Below are 20,899 nucleotides of genomic sequence, written 5' to 3'. Positions count from 1 at the left end.
AGGAATACATAAAGAAGTAGAGGCATTGCTTGTCAAACTTTTAGAAGTTACAAGGTAGTCTCTTGGATGCTCCATTTTCTAAGGCTTAAGATTCTTCTATTAAAAGGCCTTGGAGCCTTGTTATCAGACCTCATTTAAGCTAGCCTCACTAGTTTTCCCACTGGGAATTGTTTGACCCCCGGAGGCCACCGTAGGGCAGAGGTTAGCATGTCCGCCTATGACGCTGAACGCGCGGGTTCGAATCCTGGCGAGACCATCAGAAAAAAACATTTTTCAGCGGTGGTTTTCCCCTCCTAATGCTGCTGGCAACATTTGTTGGGTACTATGCCCGTTATGACAGAACACTGTTTAATCGGAAAAGACTGATGGTCGCCAGCAACGAATTTGCAGAAGCTGTAGGAACATCGAAGAAGAAGAGACTATAGAGCACCTTCTGTGTGGGCGTCCCGCACTAGCAGTTAGAAGGAGTTTCACTTTAGGTTCTCATTTCTTTGAGAACCTGTCTGATTTAGCGGATGTGAACATTCGCAAGTTATTGGGCTTTTTAAAGAGATCTGGATGGTTCAACGGTAGGAACTAGGAGGCATCTTCCTTCTTCTGTTCCTATCGTATCACAATGGACGAAAACGTCTAAGCAAGTCTGATGGCAGACTGCCACCAAAGAAATGACAACCTAAAGTGAACACCTTCTAAGTGCTTGTGCGCGACACACACACAGATTGTGTTTTACAGTCTCTTCTTCTTCGATGTCCTTACAGCTTCTGCAAAATTCGTTGCTGACAATCTTCAGTCTGTCAGCATGTCTTGCGATTAGACTGTGACCTGTCATGACGGACACAACGACTGAGACGTCTGTTCTAGTCAATAACAGCAAAGCAGTAGACCCCTTCAAGTCTAGATTAGGCCACATAGTATTGGAATGCTCACAGCCCCTTCTTCGTGACCATCTATCATTCGTTGCCCTTCAGGCCAGGTCCTGAAAACTTAGCTTACATGTCGCTAGAGGTATACCAACAGATTCAACTTTCCCTGCAATGTGTAAGGTAGTTCCTAGTCCCGCAAGCTCGTCTGCTTTGAATTCCCTGCGATATTTCTGTGGCCCGGCACCCAGACAGATGAATCTCGTTGAGAGATCTGCGACAGTCGAGGGCGGTTTTTGTGTTCAGAAATACGTTTTCCAGGGATTTAATGGCTGTCTGAGAAGATATTTATGCCAATCGTCGTAATGACATTATATCTTGGCCATTCCACCACTTCCTTAATTGCAACGAATTTCGTGAAGGTCATCCAAAATCAGTTGTGGTTCCAAAAACCATTGATTCTGTGCGCCAACTGATATCGCAAGATCTTCATGTGACCTATCGTGAGATTGGCATTAGTGGGACCAGCATACATTCAATATTGCATGAGTATAGCCCTGACTTGGCACCGAATGACTTCTTTTTATTCCCGTACGTAAAAAATAAAATGAGAGGTGAACGTTTCTCGACACCTGAAGAAGCGGTTGATGCGTTCAGAATGCATGTTTTGGAGATACATCAATCAGAGTGACAAAAATGCTTCGACAATTGGTCGAGAGTCGAACGCAGCTCACTCTTCAAAACTTCAGCCAAATCGGGTGAAAGACCGTAAATCCGGACAAAGGTGTACGTGACAGCTGTATCCAAATATGATCCGATCAACATCATATTCGGAAAACATGTGAAGGGATCTAATATAATAAATTTTTAGCAAAATCGAGTAATAAATACGGAAATAATGGGTGAAAGACCTTAAATCGAGAGATCGGCATGTATGGCAAATGTGGTTCGATCCGAACCATACTCTGTACGAACGACGAAGGGCTCAACACAGATCACAATTCAGCCAAATTTTTTAATGAATACGGAAATTATGTGCCGTAGACCTTGAATCAGGAGATCGGTCTATATAGGAGCTATATCAAGACATAGCCCAATCTAGACCATATTCGACACATATGTCGTGAGTCCAAAGACTGTGCCAAATTTCAGCGAAATCCGGTAATAAATGCCGCTTCAATGGGCCTTAGACCTATGATCGGGAGATCGGTATATATGACAACTATATCCAAATATAGCCCGATCTAAAAAAATACTCGTATCAAATGTTAAGGGGCCTTGCGCAACTTACTGCTGATTTTATGAGTTTAAGACCTTAAATACAAATATAGACCTATATCAAGATATAATCCGATATAGCCCTTCTTTGGATCATCTTACATTTAACACGACCAAGAATATACATTTGTATATACCACCAAAGGAAGGGAGTATATTCATTTTGTCATTCCGGAAATATTCATTTCCGACCGTATATGTATTCTTAGTTGTCGTAGAAATCTAAGACTATCCAGAAATGTCCGTCCGTTTGTTTGCTGAAATCACGCTACAGTCTTTAAAAAGTAAGAGCGTGCTAAGTTCGTCCCTCCACCATGGATTGCATTTGTTCTTTGCCCGGTATCTCTTTATAAGCAAACAAAGGACCATGGATATGAATTAATATGGATCGATTCGGACAATACTTGGTTTGGTTGTTAAAGACCATAGTAGGATTCAATGTTCAAATTTTCAGCCAAATCGAATAAGAATTGCGCACAACTTTAGCTTAAGAAGTAAAATCGGGAGATCGGTTTATATAGGTGCTATATCAGGTTATGGACCAATTCATACCATATTTGCCACATACATATGTTGAAGGTCATAGAAGAAGTTGTTGTACAAATTTCAACCAAATCGGATAAAATTTGCGCCCTTTACAGGCTCACTCGAAAACGTAAACAAAAAATCTTAAATTTGTACGTGTTACATTAAATACTGCTAATATTTTTAAAATTTATGGAAAACGGGTGCGAAATAAAAATAGGTTCAGTCCATTTTAAAAATTGGGCCTGCAAGTTTTATGAACATAGACAAAAAAATACACTGTTTTTGATTTCTTGATGATCAATTACCAAATTACCCTTACCAAATTTGTTTTGTTAGAAACGCCCGAATACGGAAATGGCTCTTAAAAACCCTTTACTAGCTGAAGATAAAGGAAAAAAAAATTTAAGGTTTTTAAGGTCAAAAGGCTCTCCAACCAGGCGATTGCGAAGGAAATAGAGAGCTCCTTAAATAATTAATTTTTTTTTTAATTTCGGCTTAGATTATAGCTGAAGAAGGTGTCCTCTGTAGATCCCAAACTTTCACAATGTCAAAAATCGCTAATTTCACGGGCAGCATTCCGAGAAAATGTGTTCGCATCCCAAATAAAAACCCTTCTACCCTCCCAGTCACCACGAGACTTGAAAAACCAATTTTTAAATCTTCGGAACACCTTTTTATACGAAGAGATTGGCTTCTCCTGCATTGGTTTATCCTGAATAGTATAAATAAATATAAAAGGCGGCTTTTTTACCAATGGAAAACAATAAAAATTTGTGATAAGTTATTAAAAAAGAATAATTTGTAGCAAAGTACCAAACTTTTTCGTTCTTAAATATATAGAAAATAAGCATGGACCATTACTTCTTCGAAATGAAGCCCTTAACCGAAACTCAAAAGGATATGTTGGTATAAGATCTCGTAAATGGGATGAAATTGAAAGCTTTGAGTTCCAAGTAAAAAATATCAGATTCTGGGGCTAGAAAAATTATTGCTTTGTATAAAATAAGGAAGTCAAATAAAAGTTTGAAAAATATGTGGCAGAAAACGTAAGACGACGAAGCTTGAGGATGATCATAATGCAATTCTAACTAAGAGAAATTATTTTACGACAGCCAGAGATATAAAAAGAAGATAGAATTAAATATTTCGACTCTAACTGTCCAAAGAAGATTTAATGAAAGGGGTTTAAAAAGTGCCTTCATTAAAAAAAAACTCTCCTACGAGCAGCCAATAGCAAAACCGATTGGCTTTTGGACAGACGAATTAAAATTTGAAATAAAAAATTTCAAAAATCGGAAAAGAGTGAGGTGTGAACCAACACAAAGGCTAAAATCGAAAAACCTTTTACATACTGTAAAACATGATGGAGAAAGCCTCATGGTGTGGGGATGTTTTTCCTCTCAGGAGTTGGTAGGCTTGTAAAAATTGACTTTAAAATGACTGGATGACTTTATAGCAGTGCGAAAGAAATGGGCTTGGGTGAGTTCAACTTTCAATAAGACAACGACCCCAGGCACGCGAATAAGGTCGCTAAAAATATTTTGAAGAAAATAACGTTGACAAATTAGAATGGCCTGCTGAAAGCCCTGATCTAAACCCCATAGAGCATCTTTGAGCTATCCTAGATGACAAATTCCCGATGGAATCCAGATCAAATCTTCAAAAAATTTGGGATAAAATGCAAAGTACTTTGAAGAACCTTGCTTAAAATATCCCGAAATGATTGAGAGAAGTCATAAATAACAAAGGAGGAGCAATTTTGTACTAAATTTTAAAGTTATTTAATTTTTTATAATATTTATTTGAGAAGTGTTACTTTATTTTGTCACTTGAAATTCCTTATGTGCCATATATTGGGTTGCCTAAAAAGTAATTGCGGATTTTTTAAAAGAAAGTAAATGCATTTTTAATAAAACGTAGAATGAACTTTAATCAAATATATAATTGCCATTTTGTTCGATAACTTTTTGCCATCTTCCTGGCAAATTTAGTATTTCACGCTCATAGAACTTCTGACCTTTATCTGCAAAAAACTGAACCAAGTGCGATTTTATAGCCTCATCATTGCCGAAAGTTTTACCATTTAAGGAGTTCTGCAAAGATCGAAATAAATGGTAGTCTGATGGTGCAAGGTCAGGGCTATATGGTGGATGCATCAAAAGTTCCCAGCCAAGCTCACTCAGTTTTTGGCGAGTGACCAAAGATGTGTGCGGTCTAGCGTTGTCCTGGTGGAATATGACACCTTTACGATTGACCAATTCTGGTCGCTTCTCCATGATGGCTGCATTCAATTTGTCCAATTGTTGACAGTAAACATCCGAATTAATCGTTTGGTTCCTTGGAAGCAGCTCAAAATATACCACACCCTTCCAATCCCACCAAACAGACAGCATAACCTTCTTTTGGTGGATATCAGCCTTTGAAGTGGTTTGAGCTGGTTCACCATGCTTGGACCATGATCGTTTTCGACTAACGTTGTTGTAAACAATCCATTTTTCATCTCCAGTTATGATTCATTTAAAAAACGGATCGAATTCATTGCGTTTAAGGTGCATATCACAAGCGTTGATTTGGTTTGTTAAATGAATTTCTTTCAATACATGTGGTACCCATATTAAAATTGACGCCAAACAAACAAATGTAAACAAAATTTCGCGCACTTTTTTCTAAAGCAAGCTAAAAGTAACAGCTGATAACTGACAGAAGAAACAATGCAATTACAGAGTCACAAGCCGTTGAAAAAATTTGTCAACGCCGACTATATTACTACAATATTACCGGCAATTACTTTTTGGGCAACCCAATAGTTTGTATTATAAATGGAAAATAGAAAGTAAGAATTCAATGTAAAGGTCATTATTAGATAAATTATTAACTGGATTAACAATAAAACTATAATTTATAAACATTTGAAAACAACAAATATATGTTTCGATCAAAAAAAATTAAAAATATGTATATAAAGGGTGATTTTTTTGAGGTTAGGATTTTCATGCATTAGTATTTGACAGATCACGTGGGATTTCAGACATGGTGTCAAAGAGAAAGATGCTCAGTATGCTTTGACATTTCATCATGAATAGACTTACTAACGAGCAACGCTTGCAAATCATTGAATTTTATTACCAAAATCAGTGTTCGGTTCGAAATGTGTTCATTCACCGTAACGTTGCGTCCAACAGCATCTTTGAAAAAATACGGTCCAATGATTCCACCAGCGTACAAACCACACCAAACAGTGCATTTTTCGGGATGCATGGGCAGTTCTTGAACGGCTTCTGGTTGCTCTTCACTCCAAATGCGGCAATTTTGCTTATTTACGTAGCCATTCAACCAGAAATGAGCCTCATCGCTGAACAAAATTTGTCAAAATTTGAACACATTTCGAACCGAACACTGATTTTGGTAATAAAATTCAATGATTTGCAAGCGTTGCTCGTTAGTAAGTCTATTCATGATGAAATGTCAAAGCATACTGAGCATATTTCTCTTTGACACCATGTCTGAAATCCCACGTGATCTGTCAAATACTAATGCATGAAAATCCTAACCTCAAAAAAATCACCCTTTAAAATCGCACTTAATTTTGTCCGACAGTGTATATACATTGTTGGGTCTCAGATCAATGTTTCGATGTGTTACAAACGGAATGTCGAAATTAGTACACCCTCATCTTATGGTGGAGGTTATACTATTGAAGATGCTGCGCTGAAACTTTGCACACAGTCTTATTTTTAAGTAGGTTTAGTTCGAATATAGTCTATATCGGACTAAATATTAATATAGCCCCCACAAAGATCGATCTCCCGATGTAAGGTCTTAGACCCATTAAAGCCGTATTTATTTCCTATTTAGCACAGTTAGTTGTGGTAGGTAATTCGATATCCGTATATCCGATATCCATAGAATTACCAATTTAAGTTCTGCCCTATTTCGGTGAAATTTCGACATACCAATCAGATCATACTTGGATATAGCTGCTATATAAGCCGATCTTCAAACTTACGGTTTTGAACCCGATTTTGCTGAAATTTGGAACAGTGAGTTACAATGGGCCACTCGACGTTCCAACGAGTGCGGACCACAGTTTTAATCAAAAAAAAAATTAAATTAATTTTTTTCTGCGTGTCATATAGAGAGTCGGACAATCTTTAATCGAATCAAGAAGTGATTCTTAGCCGTTATGCTCAACTGATCCTTCTTTGACAATGGATGTAATGCCCTGTACCACAGTAATGGTGTGGGTTATACATATTTAGATACAACAATTCAAATGTAATACATACTGAAATTTGATTTTTTAAAACTGCATAAGAAATGTTTTTTTCATTTTCAATGCACTAAAAATATAAATTGTATATAAAACTCCGTTTTGGATTTCTATATTGGTTTTATTTCATTCAATCAATTTGGGTGCCAAGCGGCAATTATTTAAAAAGGTACCACTCCAAATCGCAAGATCGTATTGCTGATAACATATTTCTCTTACACTTTGAATGCGATTTAAATTGATTGTACCCAATGGGTATTGAGAATTAACACCAAAAACTCTTGAAGCCACCACAAGAAAATAAAAAAGTAATGAGATAACTTTAAGTGGCAAAAATTTCAAAGTACATCTTAATTTGTACTTGAGTACCTCTTAAAGATGTTTTTGATAGGTATCACTTGAAAATGCCAAGTGTGGGGTATCAGCTAATATGTAAAAATGGTTGGAATTTCCTAAAAATAAATTCAAAATATATTTTAACTCGGTTTCTTTGAAAGCCATTTACATTATGATACTTTCCTGTTGGTGAAATGCCTTTGAAATTCAATTCCAGTTGTTCTACAGGTGTATTTTCTTCAGGCAAAACTGACAAAGCATGCGATTCAAATAAATTATTTCATTAAATGTTGTTAATTAAATTACCTCTTTGGTGTGTATCGCATTTCTCTAATTGTCTATTTAAAGTCATGTTATTTCTTCACAAAGTTGCATTGTATGCCTCAATGCCCTGTTTAAGGCCTTTGGGTGTTCATTGTGGTGCAACACCCCGTAAACACCTTGGCTTAAACGACCATTAAATTAGCCTAAACGGTTATTTAAAGATTCGCTGCAGAATATCTGCTGAACATCAACAGCAAAGTGAAGAACTTACGAGGCAAACAAATAACAGTCACAATTAAAAATCAAAACAAAACTAAGCCTCGACAAATGACAACGGAGATGAGTTGTCACAACAAACCGAGGATACGAAAAAATACGGCAACATTTAGAGCATGACAACGAAAAAACGCACGCAACCATGCAACTCGCACAGTGACATAGGCATCAAATGAATTAATCAGATATGAGCTGATAATGTATATTGGGGTGGGTTAGAAAGCAAGAAAAAAAGATGCTCCTATACTATTTAAAAAATTCCATTGCAAAAAATTTTTGAATTGATATCAGTCAGGGACGTAGCCAGGGGGCCCCTCGGGATCGAGCCCCCACCCCCAAGATTTTGTCTAAGGAAAAAAATTTTAAATTAAATGTATTCTAAACAAAAAAATTTGAGTAACATTTTTTAAAATGATAAAATTTCATGTTTATACAATAATATTCTACAAAGACAATATAGGCCGGCGGCCCTAGCCTCAGCAAAATTTCATTACCAATTTGTATTGAAATTCGTAGTAAATGTTGATGAAATTTTTTTTAAGGCAAATTTCAGCGTAATATTCGCTAATGGCAAAAAAGCACTGGCCAAATCCCCTTGAAATTATTTTTTAAAAACAAAATTTCTTTAAATATTTTTCCAAAGACATCATTTTAATTCAATATTTTCCAAAGACAAAATTTTTGTAAAAAAAAGTCAATAAAATTTTTTCGAAAGACAAAATTTTAATAAATTTTTTTTAGGGACTAAATTTCAGCAAAAAACTTTTTAAAGACAACCTATTCTCGAGATTATTTTTAAAGCCAAAATTTAAAAAAAAAATTGCATTTTGCGACACTACATTTTGCATAAACATTTTTAAAGTCTTTTGTAACACCCAGATGAGATATAGACCCATTGATAAGTATACAGATCGACTCAGAATCAGTTTCTGATTCGATTTAGCTATGTCCGTTTGTCCATGTTAATTTGTGTACAAACTACAGGTCGCAGTATTCATCCAATCGGCTTTAAATTTGGTACAGGCATGTTTTTCGGCCTAGAGACAAAGCATATTGAAATTGATAAAAATCGCTTCAGATTTGGATAAAGCTACCATATATATGTTCATCCGGTTTGCAGTAATACTTCAATACATGGTCATTTGTTATTCGATTCTCTCGAAATTTGGCAGGAAGAATTTTCTTATGACTCTCGACTTTACTGGTGAATTTCATAAAAATCGGTGCACATTTAAATATAGCCTTCATGTATATAAATCGCCCGATTTTAACTCCTAGAGCCACTGCAAGCGCATTTATTGACCAATCTTACCAAAATTTTGCACAACGCCTTCCTCAATGACTACCACAATAGCTGAGAAGTTAGCTCGAAATCAGTTCAGATTTAGATATAGATCCCATAAATATGTTCGTCCGATTTTGCGATAAATTCTTTCATTCTTGATATATTGTGGGTTTCAACTAGTTTTTCTTTATTTATAAATTAATTTAATGTCAAACGTTTAAAATGGATTGAGCATTTTGAAAATGATGCCAAGTTCAATTTAATGTTGCAACATAATTCAAATTAAAATTTTTACGAATTATAAGCAGATCTTAGTTGGTAACTTAAACTATTTCAGATTATATTAGGATTTATTTCGATGTTATGATATACAATTTTATTAAAAGCCTTTCATTTTCGCAAAACCCATTATAGGTTTGTGCTATGATCTGCTGTATTTGTTATGCTCTAAATAAAACAACAACAGGCTGTTGTTGTTTTCGCAGGTTTAAATACCTACGTTGAGATGGATATTTCTTTATCGCGTAAATGTTGCCAAGCAATGTATGTGCCTTAGAAATTCTTGTTGTGTTTTCCTGTAAATAGTAGCCATTTGCGTGTTGCTCTAATGATTTTTGTCATTGGACATACCAGCATTTTTGTACCGACACCTTAAAAATGTACACTTTCCGAGTTTACCATCCGCACTCGTTCTAGCTGATCAATATACTGCTCTTTGCTCAGTCAAAACAAACAGGGACAAGATTTGTATGTAAGAATTGTAAATACTAGTGACGGACACACAATTGCAATTATTTACAAGTCTATGGCTCTGCTTGGGATTATTTTCTTCTGTACGTAAATAGTAATGTGCAATAGAGTGAGTATTTTTGCCAACCACTAGTTTATACGCTCAAATACTCACACTTTCTCTCATAGGAGATACACAAGAGAATAATTATTCGTCCGATATAAGCGTTTGCGGCTATCGAAGCACTTTTTCAATTGAAGAATTTTTAGTTTTATAAAAAAAGGAAGAACCTTTTACCGTAGTTCGTCTACTAAAGGGTTTACAATAAACAAAGTTAGTTACGTTCAATAATACCACGTTTAACTTGTTGTAGCGAAACGTTACACGGTTACATAAAAAGCAAAACTTAGTGATAAAAGTATTTTGTTTGTCGTAAAAACTTGCTTAACGTTTTATTGTTTTGAGTATAATAAGTAATTTGTTATTCAAAATGGTTTAAAAAGTAATTTTCCAATATTTACTTCTTATACTCGTCACTAATGGTAAGGGGTATTCTAATCTCGTCATTCCATTTGTATCATCTCGAAATATCAATTAATGACGACCAAGCCATATCCGCCCATCTATTATAGAAATCACGAACATATGGCACAGATACTTCTTATTAAAGTTGTTCATTGGTGATTGGGAATCATGTTGTAATAGATGGAAGGCATTCATCCAGCGAATTGGACGTACAATCCTTGTTGCAGCAAAGATCTACACTCACCTTAGGCCTACAGATCTATGAGCTTAACATCTTTTCTACTCAAAACCATGGAACGTATTGTGGATACCATGCTAAAGAGTAGGACATTCAGCGAACTTCTCAGATACAAACTGTATGCCTCTTCCAAGGGAAGGTCGGTGGAGATTGCCCTGCACGAGGTTGTGTATAAAATAGAACAATCCTCGATGCCAAGGCGTACACATTGGCGGTATGCATTGACATCGAGGAGGCTTTTAACAATGTCCGAACCGACATACTGATCCAGTCCTTAGACCAGTATCGGGTGGACCCGCTCCTTAGAGACTGTATGAACCATATGCTTAGGAACAGGTGCATAAATTGTGGGTCCCATGACATTAGATAAGGGAGAAAGTGGCATAGGGCACGCCACAGGGGGTATTTTATCACCACTACTTTGGGTGACCACCATAAATAACATATTACGGATGCTGACTGAGGAGGGATTTGAACTCGTCTGCTATGTTGTGATAATACTTCTAGGATCCGGACCAAATATGCGGAAGAGCCGATGGGTCTTGCCGATGGCATACGACTGGGCTATACCTAGACCTTAATTTAAATCTAGAGAAGACTGAAATTTGCCTGTTCACAAGAAAGTTGAAGGTGGGCCAATTTGACTCACCACGTTTCCTCAATACAACGGTTTCGATATCTGACAAGGTCAAACACAAAGGAGTGATTTTGGACAGGAAACTTGATTGGAAGTGTCACATTCAGAAGCGTACCGAGAAGGCTCACAGATGTTAGCCACTATGGAGACGGGCCATAGGCACGAAATGGGGCCTGAATGTGAGGATAGTCCACTGGCTCTACAGGAGCGTAAGTTGACCCATACGTACTTACGCTTCAGTAGCTTGGTGGGCTGCGATGGAGAAAAAGTGCAACGAAAGGATAATACAACAGGTTCGGAGAACATGTTGTCTTGGCATGGTCGGAGCGATGAGGACCATGCCCTCCTAGGGCACTGGAGACTATTCTAGATATCCGACTTAGGCATACAGATTAAGTGTCAGGCAGCCACTACGGTTATGAGCAGGTCATACTATCGAGTTGTAATAGTGGCGATGATAGGAAACCAGGAAGGAATGAAAGAGGTTTCCGAACGGTTGCTTGAGACGACACTTGAGGTCGAGTGCGAGGCACTGCCGCCAGCGTTACAGTCTTGGCCTGACGGATCCTTAATATTACCATCTCGAAGATCATGTTACGCGGATGGATCAAAACTGGAGGACAGACTGGGTCTGGGAATCTACATTGAGAACCCAGTGACTCAGATCTGTTTTCGACCATAATAGAGTCCTGCAGGCGAAGATCCGGGCGATCGCGGAATGCGTGATGTGGTATGGTGTTAACACTTAAGGCGATGAGAGAATGGATCGAGAATGGGAACAGTTATAAACGGTCCTGCGGTGTGAACATCTTTACGGACAGTAAAATGGCCATAAGGGCAATAACAAACAGGACGGTAAGGTTACGAACATTAAGAAGAAGATTAACGCTTTCTCTGAGGATGGCACAATCCGATTGGTTTGGGTGCCGGGCCATAACGGAGTAAGGGGCAGTGAAAAGGCAGACGATTTGGCAGTAAAGGCCGGAGGGTCGAGGCAGTCTGAGTTAAGGGTGTGGGCGACGAACGCGCATATAACACTGTGGAACAGCGAAACAGTCGGTTAGACGACAAAAATCGTATAGGGTGATCCGTATCGTGAGAGGACGAAGCTATTACAGAAAGAAAGTAAGAAGGAGGTCAGTATAGCTTATGGTATCATAACGGGACACATAGGACTACGAGCTGACTTATACAAAATCGGTGCGGCAAGTGATAGCATGTGTAGGGTATGTGGGGCAGTTCCAATCTAATTTCCCAGATTTCGCGGAAAACAGACACCGGCACTTAGGTGGAGACACAATACCAGACATGAACCGACTTAGGAACATGGCATGCAAAACAATTAAGAATTTTGTAAGTAGCACGGAATTCCTAACTTAGATTTACTTTTTCGAGGTTACTTTTTTAGTATTTAAAACTCACAGCAAGCCGATTACTGGCTTGAGTGTATGTCCATAGTGGATTGGGGTGGTTTAATATCCGCACCCTCTTTTCAACCTAGCCTAGTTTAGGTAAGGTTTGGTTTGGTTTAAGTTAAACAAACTATTCTTGATTGGCATGAAATTTTAAATCAATCTGGCCGTGTCCTTCCGACCGTCTGTCGAAAGCACGCTAACTTTCGTAGGAGTAAAGCTTGGCGCTTGAAATTTTGCACAAATACTTCTTATTAGTGTAGGTCGGTTGGGATTGTAAATGGGTCATATCGGTCCATGTTTTGATATAGCTGCCATATAAACCGATCTTGGATCAATTCTTCTCCGAATTGGCTGAAATTTTGCATGAGGTGTTTTGTTATGACTTCCAACAAGCTTGCCAAGTATTGTTCAATTTGGTCCATAACCTTATATAGCTACCATCTAAACCGATTTCGGACCTTTACTTCTTGAGGCGCTAAAGAGCGCAATTATTATCCGAGTTGGCTGCAATTTCGCATGAAGTGTTTTGTTTTATCTTCCAATAACAGTGCCATGTATGGTCTAAATCGGTTCATTACCTGATGTATCTCTCATACAAACCGATCTTGGTTCTTGACTTCTTGAGTATGGTCCCTTTATCTATTATCCTTTGTTTGCCTATAAGGAGATATCGGTCAAAGAATTTGACAAATGCGAGCCTTGGTGGAGGGTATCTAAGATTTGGTCCGCCGAATAATAACCGGTATTCATACAAATGCAGTGTTTCATTTGAATTTGGAAGGAGATTTGCTGCAAATCTCCTCAAATAAGTAGATTTGCTCACATTTAAAATGTATGGGAAACCTCGCTGCAAAACACGAGATTTCCGAAATCTGGTAGCAAATCTAAATTTGCTCCATATGAAAAAATGGTTTAACTCACTATGTTCGTTATAATTGATACAAATTGCTACACTTTAGTTTTTATTGATTCTAAAATTTGGTAATGGCCGGACCAAAATTGTGGTCACTGCAGGCAAAGAAGTGCAGTAGACACAATTCTTCATTCTTTTAGCTTGCATTTAAAATGGACTTTCGATATGATTTCTTGAGCCCTTAGAAGCTTCCATTTTCGCCCCATTTGGGTAAAATGAAATACTTAAAGAACCATTATACCACACTAAATGCTCCCAGATATGTTCATTAATCGATAAACCGATTACCGATTTGACTTCCCGATACAGATTGTACCGTATCCGAGTTTGGTGAAATTTGTTACGAGGAAGACACTTCTGCTCTTCATCAACTACAATTTATATCTCTCAGTCGTGTTAGTAAATACCTTTAGTCCCCATATAACCGAAACCCCCCTTATTTTATTTTCCTTATAACTTACAATCCAGATGATGACAGAGTTAGTAGGTGAGAATTTTTAGCTGAATGCTAGGTTTTTTCCAAGATTCGGTCCGACAGAACTTAGCTTGTTTTTACTTATTGTTCTTAAAATTCCTAAATTCTATCTAAGGTTTGAGAACTTTAAGAAAAACAGACAAATTATTTAACTCACTTCGAATCTAATCAGATTGGATTTTCTACATGATATGGCACCATGATCCACATCAACACAGTTTTTCCAATTCATACAAAGAAAAAAAATTAAAACATTTATTGCCATGACTGACAAATGCAAACAAAATAGACATATGTCTAATGCCTCGGTGGTTGCTTCTACAAATGCAGTTTGTGGTCAAATATAGCAAAAAAAAAAAACACCAAAGGCCAAAAACCAAGACGGCTAGTAATTCCATATTTTTATCTCTGCATACAATGACCAAACCAATCACCGGCTAATTGGTGGTGGTTGTAATTGAAAAATTTGTGATCAAACGCAATGACCGGAAATGAAACTGCACAAAAAGCTCACATGGCTATGCCATGAAGAGGAAAACCAAGAAAAAAAAACTGTAAACCAAAACAAAAAAAAATGCCACAAAAATGACTAAAATGTGTGGTGGTTTATGTGGAAGCACGAGCAGAAAAAAAGGAAAATTTCATGAAAACCATATTCGCAAGTCATCACAAGCCAAAGGCTTTTGGCGGGGAAATGCTAGCCAAAGAAATTTAATAACACCATAAATGTTCATCATTTCCTTCATGTAACCGAACACCTTAATAACCTTTATTTCTGTATATGTGTGTGTGTGTGATACACCCCATTTTATTTCTGTACAAATACTGATTTATTTTTCCATATTTCTTTCTAATTTCTTTATAAACAAAAAAAAAGTTGGCCGGTTCTCGCTCCAAATCGGTGTTGAAAAGTTTGCGTTGTCGTTCATCGGGTCGTTCAAAATCCAAGTGCAAATCCTCTGTGGATTTGAACAAAGGTATGCTTGGAGGCGACAATGCTTCTATAGCATCCACTTCTACTTCGACATATAACGATGGTTGCGATGGGCAGGAACAGGTAAGCTACGCATTGCCAACAACTTGAATTTCATTGATGATTAACATCCTTCCTGGCCCTACCTCGAAGTTCGTTGCACCTCACCTAACTTACTTGAATGTAGTGGTAACATCTGAATATGACCAGAATTGTTTGTATGCATTTATTAATACCCATGGGCACCCAATGTAGAGGGTCCCAAATCTCCCATCAATCTGCAATCACTTGTGTTCATATAGAAAATCATTCTACAATAACTTATTCCTAATAAGAATGAAATGTCTATCACTTTATCTAATCACCTTTAATTATTAACCAAAGCATTGTTCTTTTTCTACACCGACTCTACTCAACAACTTTTAATAAAAAAATGTCTTAGCATTAAATAGCAAAGGGTGGTGAAAGGAATTTCATTACTCTTTGTGGTATAACCTTTAATGTGTTTTTTAAATGCCCTTTATTTTTTATGAAGGCACCATTATAAATTGTAGTAAGCTTTCTGCTGCTAAAACCTATCAGGCCCTAACTAGAATTCATTTTAAGCTCACCTCTGTAACAGTTTTGAACTACTGGAAATAATTAATCGTGTGGTTAATTTAAAATTCAAATTCATAGAAATGACAGCGAATAGCTCTATCATGATTCATAAGACATTCTACTTCCGTTTGCAATAACAAAAAAAATCTTTGAAAAACAATTGCACCGCTTAACGACAACGTTTTATTGGCAATCCATATCGACTAAGAAGTTGATTTTGAGCTTTTTTTATAAGTTCTCAAAACTTTTATGAATTGCGTTTTTTTAACTTAAAATATTAACGTTTTTCTTTAAAATATCTAAATTGGTATGTGTTTAGTAGGTAGACATGCTATTATTGGAATTCGTTATCTTTCTGTCAGAGCAAATGCACTAAGTTCACCTTGAATTATCTTCATTTATCTATTTTCGAAATCACCACTAGGAAATACACAACTTACCATACAAAGGCATAATGTAAAATCGCCTTTGGTTGTTGAATAGACTAATAAAAGTGTTGTCTTCACTAAACGTGGTGAATATTTTCAAGTCTCTTTCATTTATATGAGTGGTGAATTTATTTTCGTTATATTTAGATATTCGTGCATGTTTTCCCCCACTTTTATCATAGACAAATTATATATAGATAAAGAATTTGAAGTTCGCAGCTAGACTGGCTGGTGGCGCTTGTGAATACAGATGAATGAGAGTTATCCAAGAACATGCCGCAACAAGAATTCTGCTCTTAATCCAAGCAGTTTGCGTCTTTTACATTTTTTAAATATGCATTATTTCTTTTCCCATGAAGGAAATTATGGCGTAATGCACGTATGTGGGGTTTTGGCAGTCGTAGTTTCCAATTTACAGCAAAAGAAAAATAAATAAAAGAAGGAAAGACACACATATTGGAAGCCAAGACTGCAGTAAACCTCTGTACCCTATATACTGCAGAAACCCTGCATACGGGAAAGAAAATAATGAATATGTAGAAAATACAAACGACGCAAACAGCATGACATTAAGAGCAGAATTCGGCTTGTGGCATAACACTCATTTATATATATTCACTAGCGCCAGCAACCAGTCTAGATGCGTAATTCAAATTCCTTATCTACATATATTATTTATCTATGCTTTGATTCTATGCAGAGTTGCCAACGTTCTAGCCAACCGAGCTGCATTTGCAAAAGATGTTTTTATTTGAAATATTAAATGATTTTTTTGTTACTCAAAATCAATGAAAGTAATTACATAAAACATTCTTTCAACAAGCAGGTGTTTTGTAAGACCTACCTTTGCTAGAAATTAATTTGCAAAGAAAAGCTCCGGAAGGTAAATATTGTTCCACAACCAAGATGATGACTAAGATACTAAAATTGGCCAAGAAAGAAGACATGTTAAGTACCAGGAAAGGGTGGTACATAAAATCTCGTCATTTCACTTGGAGCATATCGAAAATTCATAATAAAGCACGACATTCAAAATTTCAGGTAAATCGAATAACGAGGTGTTCACAAAATAAATTGTAGAGTTCGGTTTACATGGGAGCTACATACAACAGATTATGCACCAAATAATATTCCATGCAAAATTTCAGCCAAATCGGACAACTATTGAGGCCTTTAGGGGCTCAAGAACTAAAATCCAAGGACCATATTATATGGGAGCTACATTCAATACTGAACCGATATGGCTCATTTGTAATCCCCAACGACCTATATCAATAAGAAGCATCTGTGCAAAATTTCGAACGAATAAAGGCTCGACCCCTATCGTGATTTCGAAAGCAAGACAGTCGAACGGACGGATTAGTACAATTATACCTCAATTTACGTCTTGATTGTTTCCAAAAATCGCGATGTAAGTCGAAATTGAAATTACTCATACGTCATAACACCAAACTTTATGTTTATGAGTCCAAAGGCAAAAGTGCAGTTTAGGGGGAAAATGGTCAAAAATACCCCCTTTCCTGATGTGTCGTCCTCTGGTGGATGGAGTAGGAGATCGTATAGTTAGCGTTTTTTTTCTTTTTGAAAAAAAAAATAATTTTTTTATTTTGAATAAAGCAGCGTGGGAGAAAAATTTGTTTTATTTTGTTAGCAATGTAATAAAAAATTATTTTTTTTTATACCCACCATCATAGGATGGAGATATGCTAATCTAGTCATTCCGTTTGTAACACCTCGAAATATTCGCCTTAGGCCCCATAAAGTATATATATTCTTAATCCTCTCAACGTTCTGAGTCGATTTAGCCATGTCTTCGGTCTGTGTGTTGAAATCACGATAGCGGTCGAACGCGTAAAGCTAGCCACTTGAAATTTTACACAGATTCTTAATATCGATGTAGGTCGTTGGGGATTGCAAATGGGCCATATCGGTTCAGATTTAGATATAGCTTCCATATAAACCGATCTGCCGATTTTACTTCTCAAGCCCCCGGAAGCCGCAGATTTTGTCCGACGTGGTCGTTTTGCATGTCGCTCGACCATCCTGGTTTGGTTCCTAGAAGCTTTAATTTTTGCTGGTTTGCAGGTCTTAACTTTAGTACCTCATAGATTACATATTCATCGTCATTGCACATGGGTGAGAAAGAAATATGTGATGCTGGGGTTACTTTAGAAAGGGGATTGCAAAATATTAATTCTTTTTTTTTGCAATATTCCCAGTAAACTTTGTTTTAGCTCGCCCAATTGGCATATCAGCAAGAATTTCCAATTTTGTTGTAACACACTTTTTTTACTCGTTGAACTCATTTCCTAACACGAATTCACAAAAGAGATAAGTTAACAAGCACATCGACCAAAATTTTGATTCCCGAAATTCACAAAGTAACAAACGACTTCAAACAGACACGCATTTCAATCAAAGTTGGGGTTCCCCGAAATAAGCAACCAGTCACCGCAGTGCAGAGGCAAACATGTCCGCCTATGACGCTGAAAGCCTGGGTTCGAATGCTGGCAAGGACATCAACATTATCGGCGGTGGTTTTCCCTTTCTAATGGAGAAAACAGTGAGGTACTGTACCATTTGGAATGGCAACCATATAAAAACTTCTCCCCAAAGAGGTGTAGCACTGCTGCACGCCGTTTGGACTTGGCTATAAAAAGTAGGTCTCTTATTATCGAGCTTAAACTTGAATCGGACAGGACTCATTGATATGTGAGAAGTTTGCCCCTGTTCTTTAGTGGAATATTCATAGGCTAATTTGCATAGCGCAACCAAAAAAGCCCATCGATCATTTTTTGGTTTGAAACAACTGAGACGATATAAATCGAATGACGACGTAAATCGAAACGATGTTAAACGAGACGACGTAAATCAAGGTAGTAACTTCCATACAAAGTTACATTTAGCATAATGCGACGACTTTTCAGAGTTGGTAATTCAATTGGATTCAATCTGTAATTATTGCTAGGCAAATCCTTCTGGTTCCAGCCACGATTCCTGAGGCAAAATAATAAAAATTGTTTCTGAACCGATTCAATCATACTACAGAACCGTACTCCAAGATACAAAGCACTAAATAAATATTGGGTTGCCCAAAAAGTAATTGCGGATTTTTCATATAGTCGGCGTTGACAAATTTTTTCACAGCTTGTGACTCTGTAATTGCATTCTTTCTTCTGTCAGTTATCAGCTGTTAATTTTAGCTTGCTTTAGAAAAAAAGTGTAAAAAAAGTATATTTGATTAAAGTTCATTCTTAGTTTTATTAACAATGCATTTACTTTCTTTTAAAAAATCCGCAATTACTTTTTGGGCAACCCAATATATTGTACAACTGCTTAGTAACTATTGGATCTGAGAATTCTTTACTCCAGCGTTTTATAAAGCCTAGATTTCAATTGACTTGTTCGTAATTACAGAGATATGCTCCCGGAAATCTAGTCGGTGATCCAAAAGGATCCCAAGATCGGTCAAAGATGAGACAGATTCAATTAAGCGCCCACCAAAATAATAACTTGATTATAAACTACCTAGTCTAAAAAAGTTCATATGCTTACATTTTTTAATATTTAGTTCCAGTAGATTATTTTTACACCATTCAAAACAACTGTTAAGATCAGATTGCAGTAAACTTTGATACATCTCGAGATTATAAGACAGAAATATTTTGACATCGTCCGCATACATAAGTACTTTAGAGTGGTATACTACATTCGGCAAGTCATTAATGAACAAAGTAAAAAATACAGGACCAAGATGACTCCCTTGTGGAATCGCAGAACTCACATCAATTTAATTAGACACTGCATTACCAAGTTTCACCATTTGTGAACTGCCAATAAGGTATGACATTATCCAACTGAATAACGAAGGACCGAATCTTATGTAATGCAACTTGGTTAATAACAATTTATGATTTATCTTATCGAAAGCCTTACTGAAATCAGTATAAATACAGTCTGTCTGGTATTTTTTTCTAAATTCATCGTTCACAACCGTAGTGAGCTCAATAATATTCGTTAATGTCGAGCGATATTTTCTTCTGAACAGACTCACTTGACTATTTTCTGTCCATTGTGATGCCACAGTAGCGACAGACAAGGCCTCTGACGGAAATCGAACTCGTGACTACCGCACTGGCTATTAAACGATTCATATCGTATATTCTTATATTGGATCAATATTTCTAAAAGATGAAAACAGAATGATAAATTAAGTCATCCTATGGTAAGCAAATGTTCACAGTCGATAATTATTCTTACAAGTAAACAGAGTGTGTATAAGACAACACACTCTCCAACACACACTCCAGATATTTCGGATGTTCGTGTTATGTTACTAATCTCATCTCTAGCAGAAACATTTTAATGGAAATATATTTTTTTTATTATGATTCTTTATTAAAATATTTAACACCATGTACTTTTTTGTTGGATAAGACAGACATGTCTAAAATTGCACGAAATCCATTATTATCTAAAACTATCATTACTCCCACAATGTATGTTTGAACAGAAGTTTCAAGAATACCATTTATTTAATGATAACTGTTCAATATCACACATGATTAATTTACAATCACTTAACTCCACGAAAGATCATGTCGACTTTTTTTAATTTTTATTTGATATTACTCTAAGAAAAATATTTAACTCTCTTGATTTTTCTAAATAAGATAATTAATGTTTTTTCCTTTTTTCTTTTTTAGGTAAGTTCAAGTCTTGTTTTAAAAATTAAAAATTTGGCCACATTTTTATTATCATATGTCATCGGTAAGTGTGTTGTGCATTTAGTAACAAATATTAAAAAAAAAATAGGGGATTAATTTAGAATTTTTATATCCTACACCACTACTGTGGTACAGGGTATT

At 36.5% G+C, this 20,899-nt stretch overlaps 1 protein-coding gene across 4 annotated transcripts in view; it reads left to right on the top strand.

Annotated features, from left to right (window-relative positions):
* Positions 1-20,899, top strand: part of LOC106086286 (uncharacterized) — a 245,847-nt gene that overhangs the window by 130,294 nt on the left and 94,654 nt on the right. For 2 of the 4 annotated variants that reach the window (XM_059368154.1, XM_059368155.1), the window contains one exon: positions 14,908-15,087. The exons of the other annotated variants lie outside the window; for them this stretch is intronic. In XM_059368154.1, the coding sequence (XP_059224137.1) occupies positions 14,908-15,087 (180 nt within the window). The remainder of the gene's footprint in view (positions 1-14,907; positions 15,088-20,899) is intronic. 4 annotated transcript variants of the gene reach the window in all.

This window comes from Stomoxys calcitrans, chromosome 4 (assembly GCF_963082655.1).
Source record: "Stomoxys calcitrans chromosome 4, idStoCalc2.1, whole genome shotgun sequence".
Taxonomy (NCBI): Eukaryota; Metazoa; Arthropoda; class Insecta; order Diptera; family Muscidae; genus Stomoxys; species Stomoxys calcitrans.
This window is presented reverse-complemented; position numbering and strand designations above follow the sequence as displayed.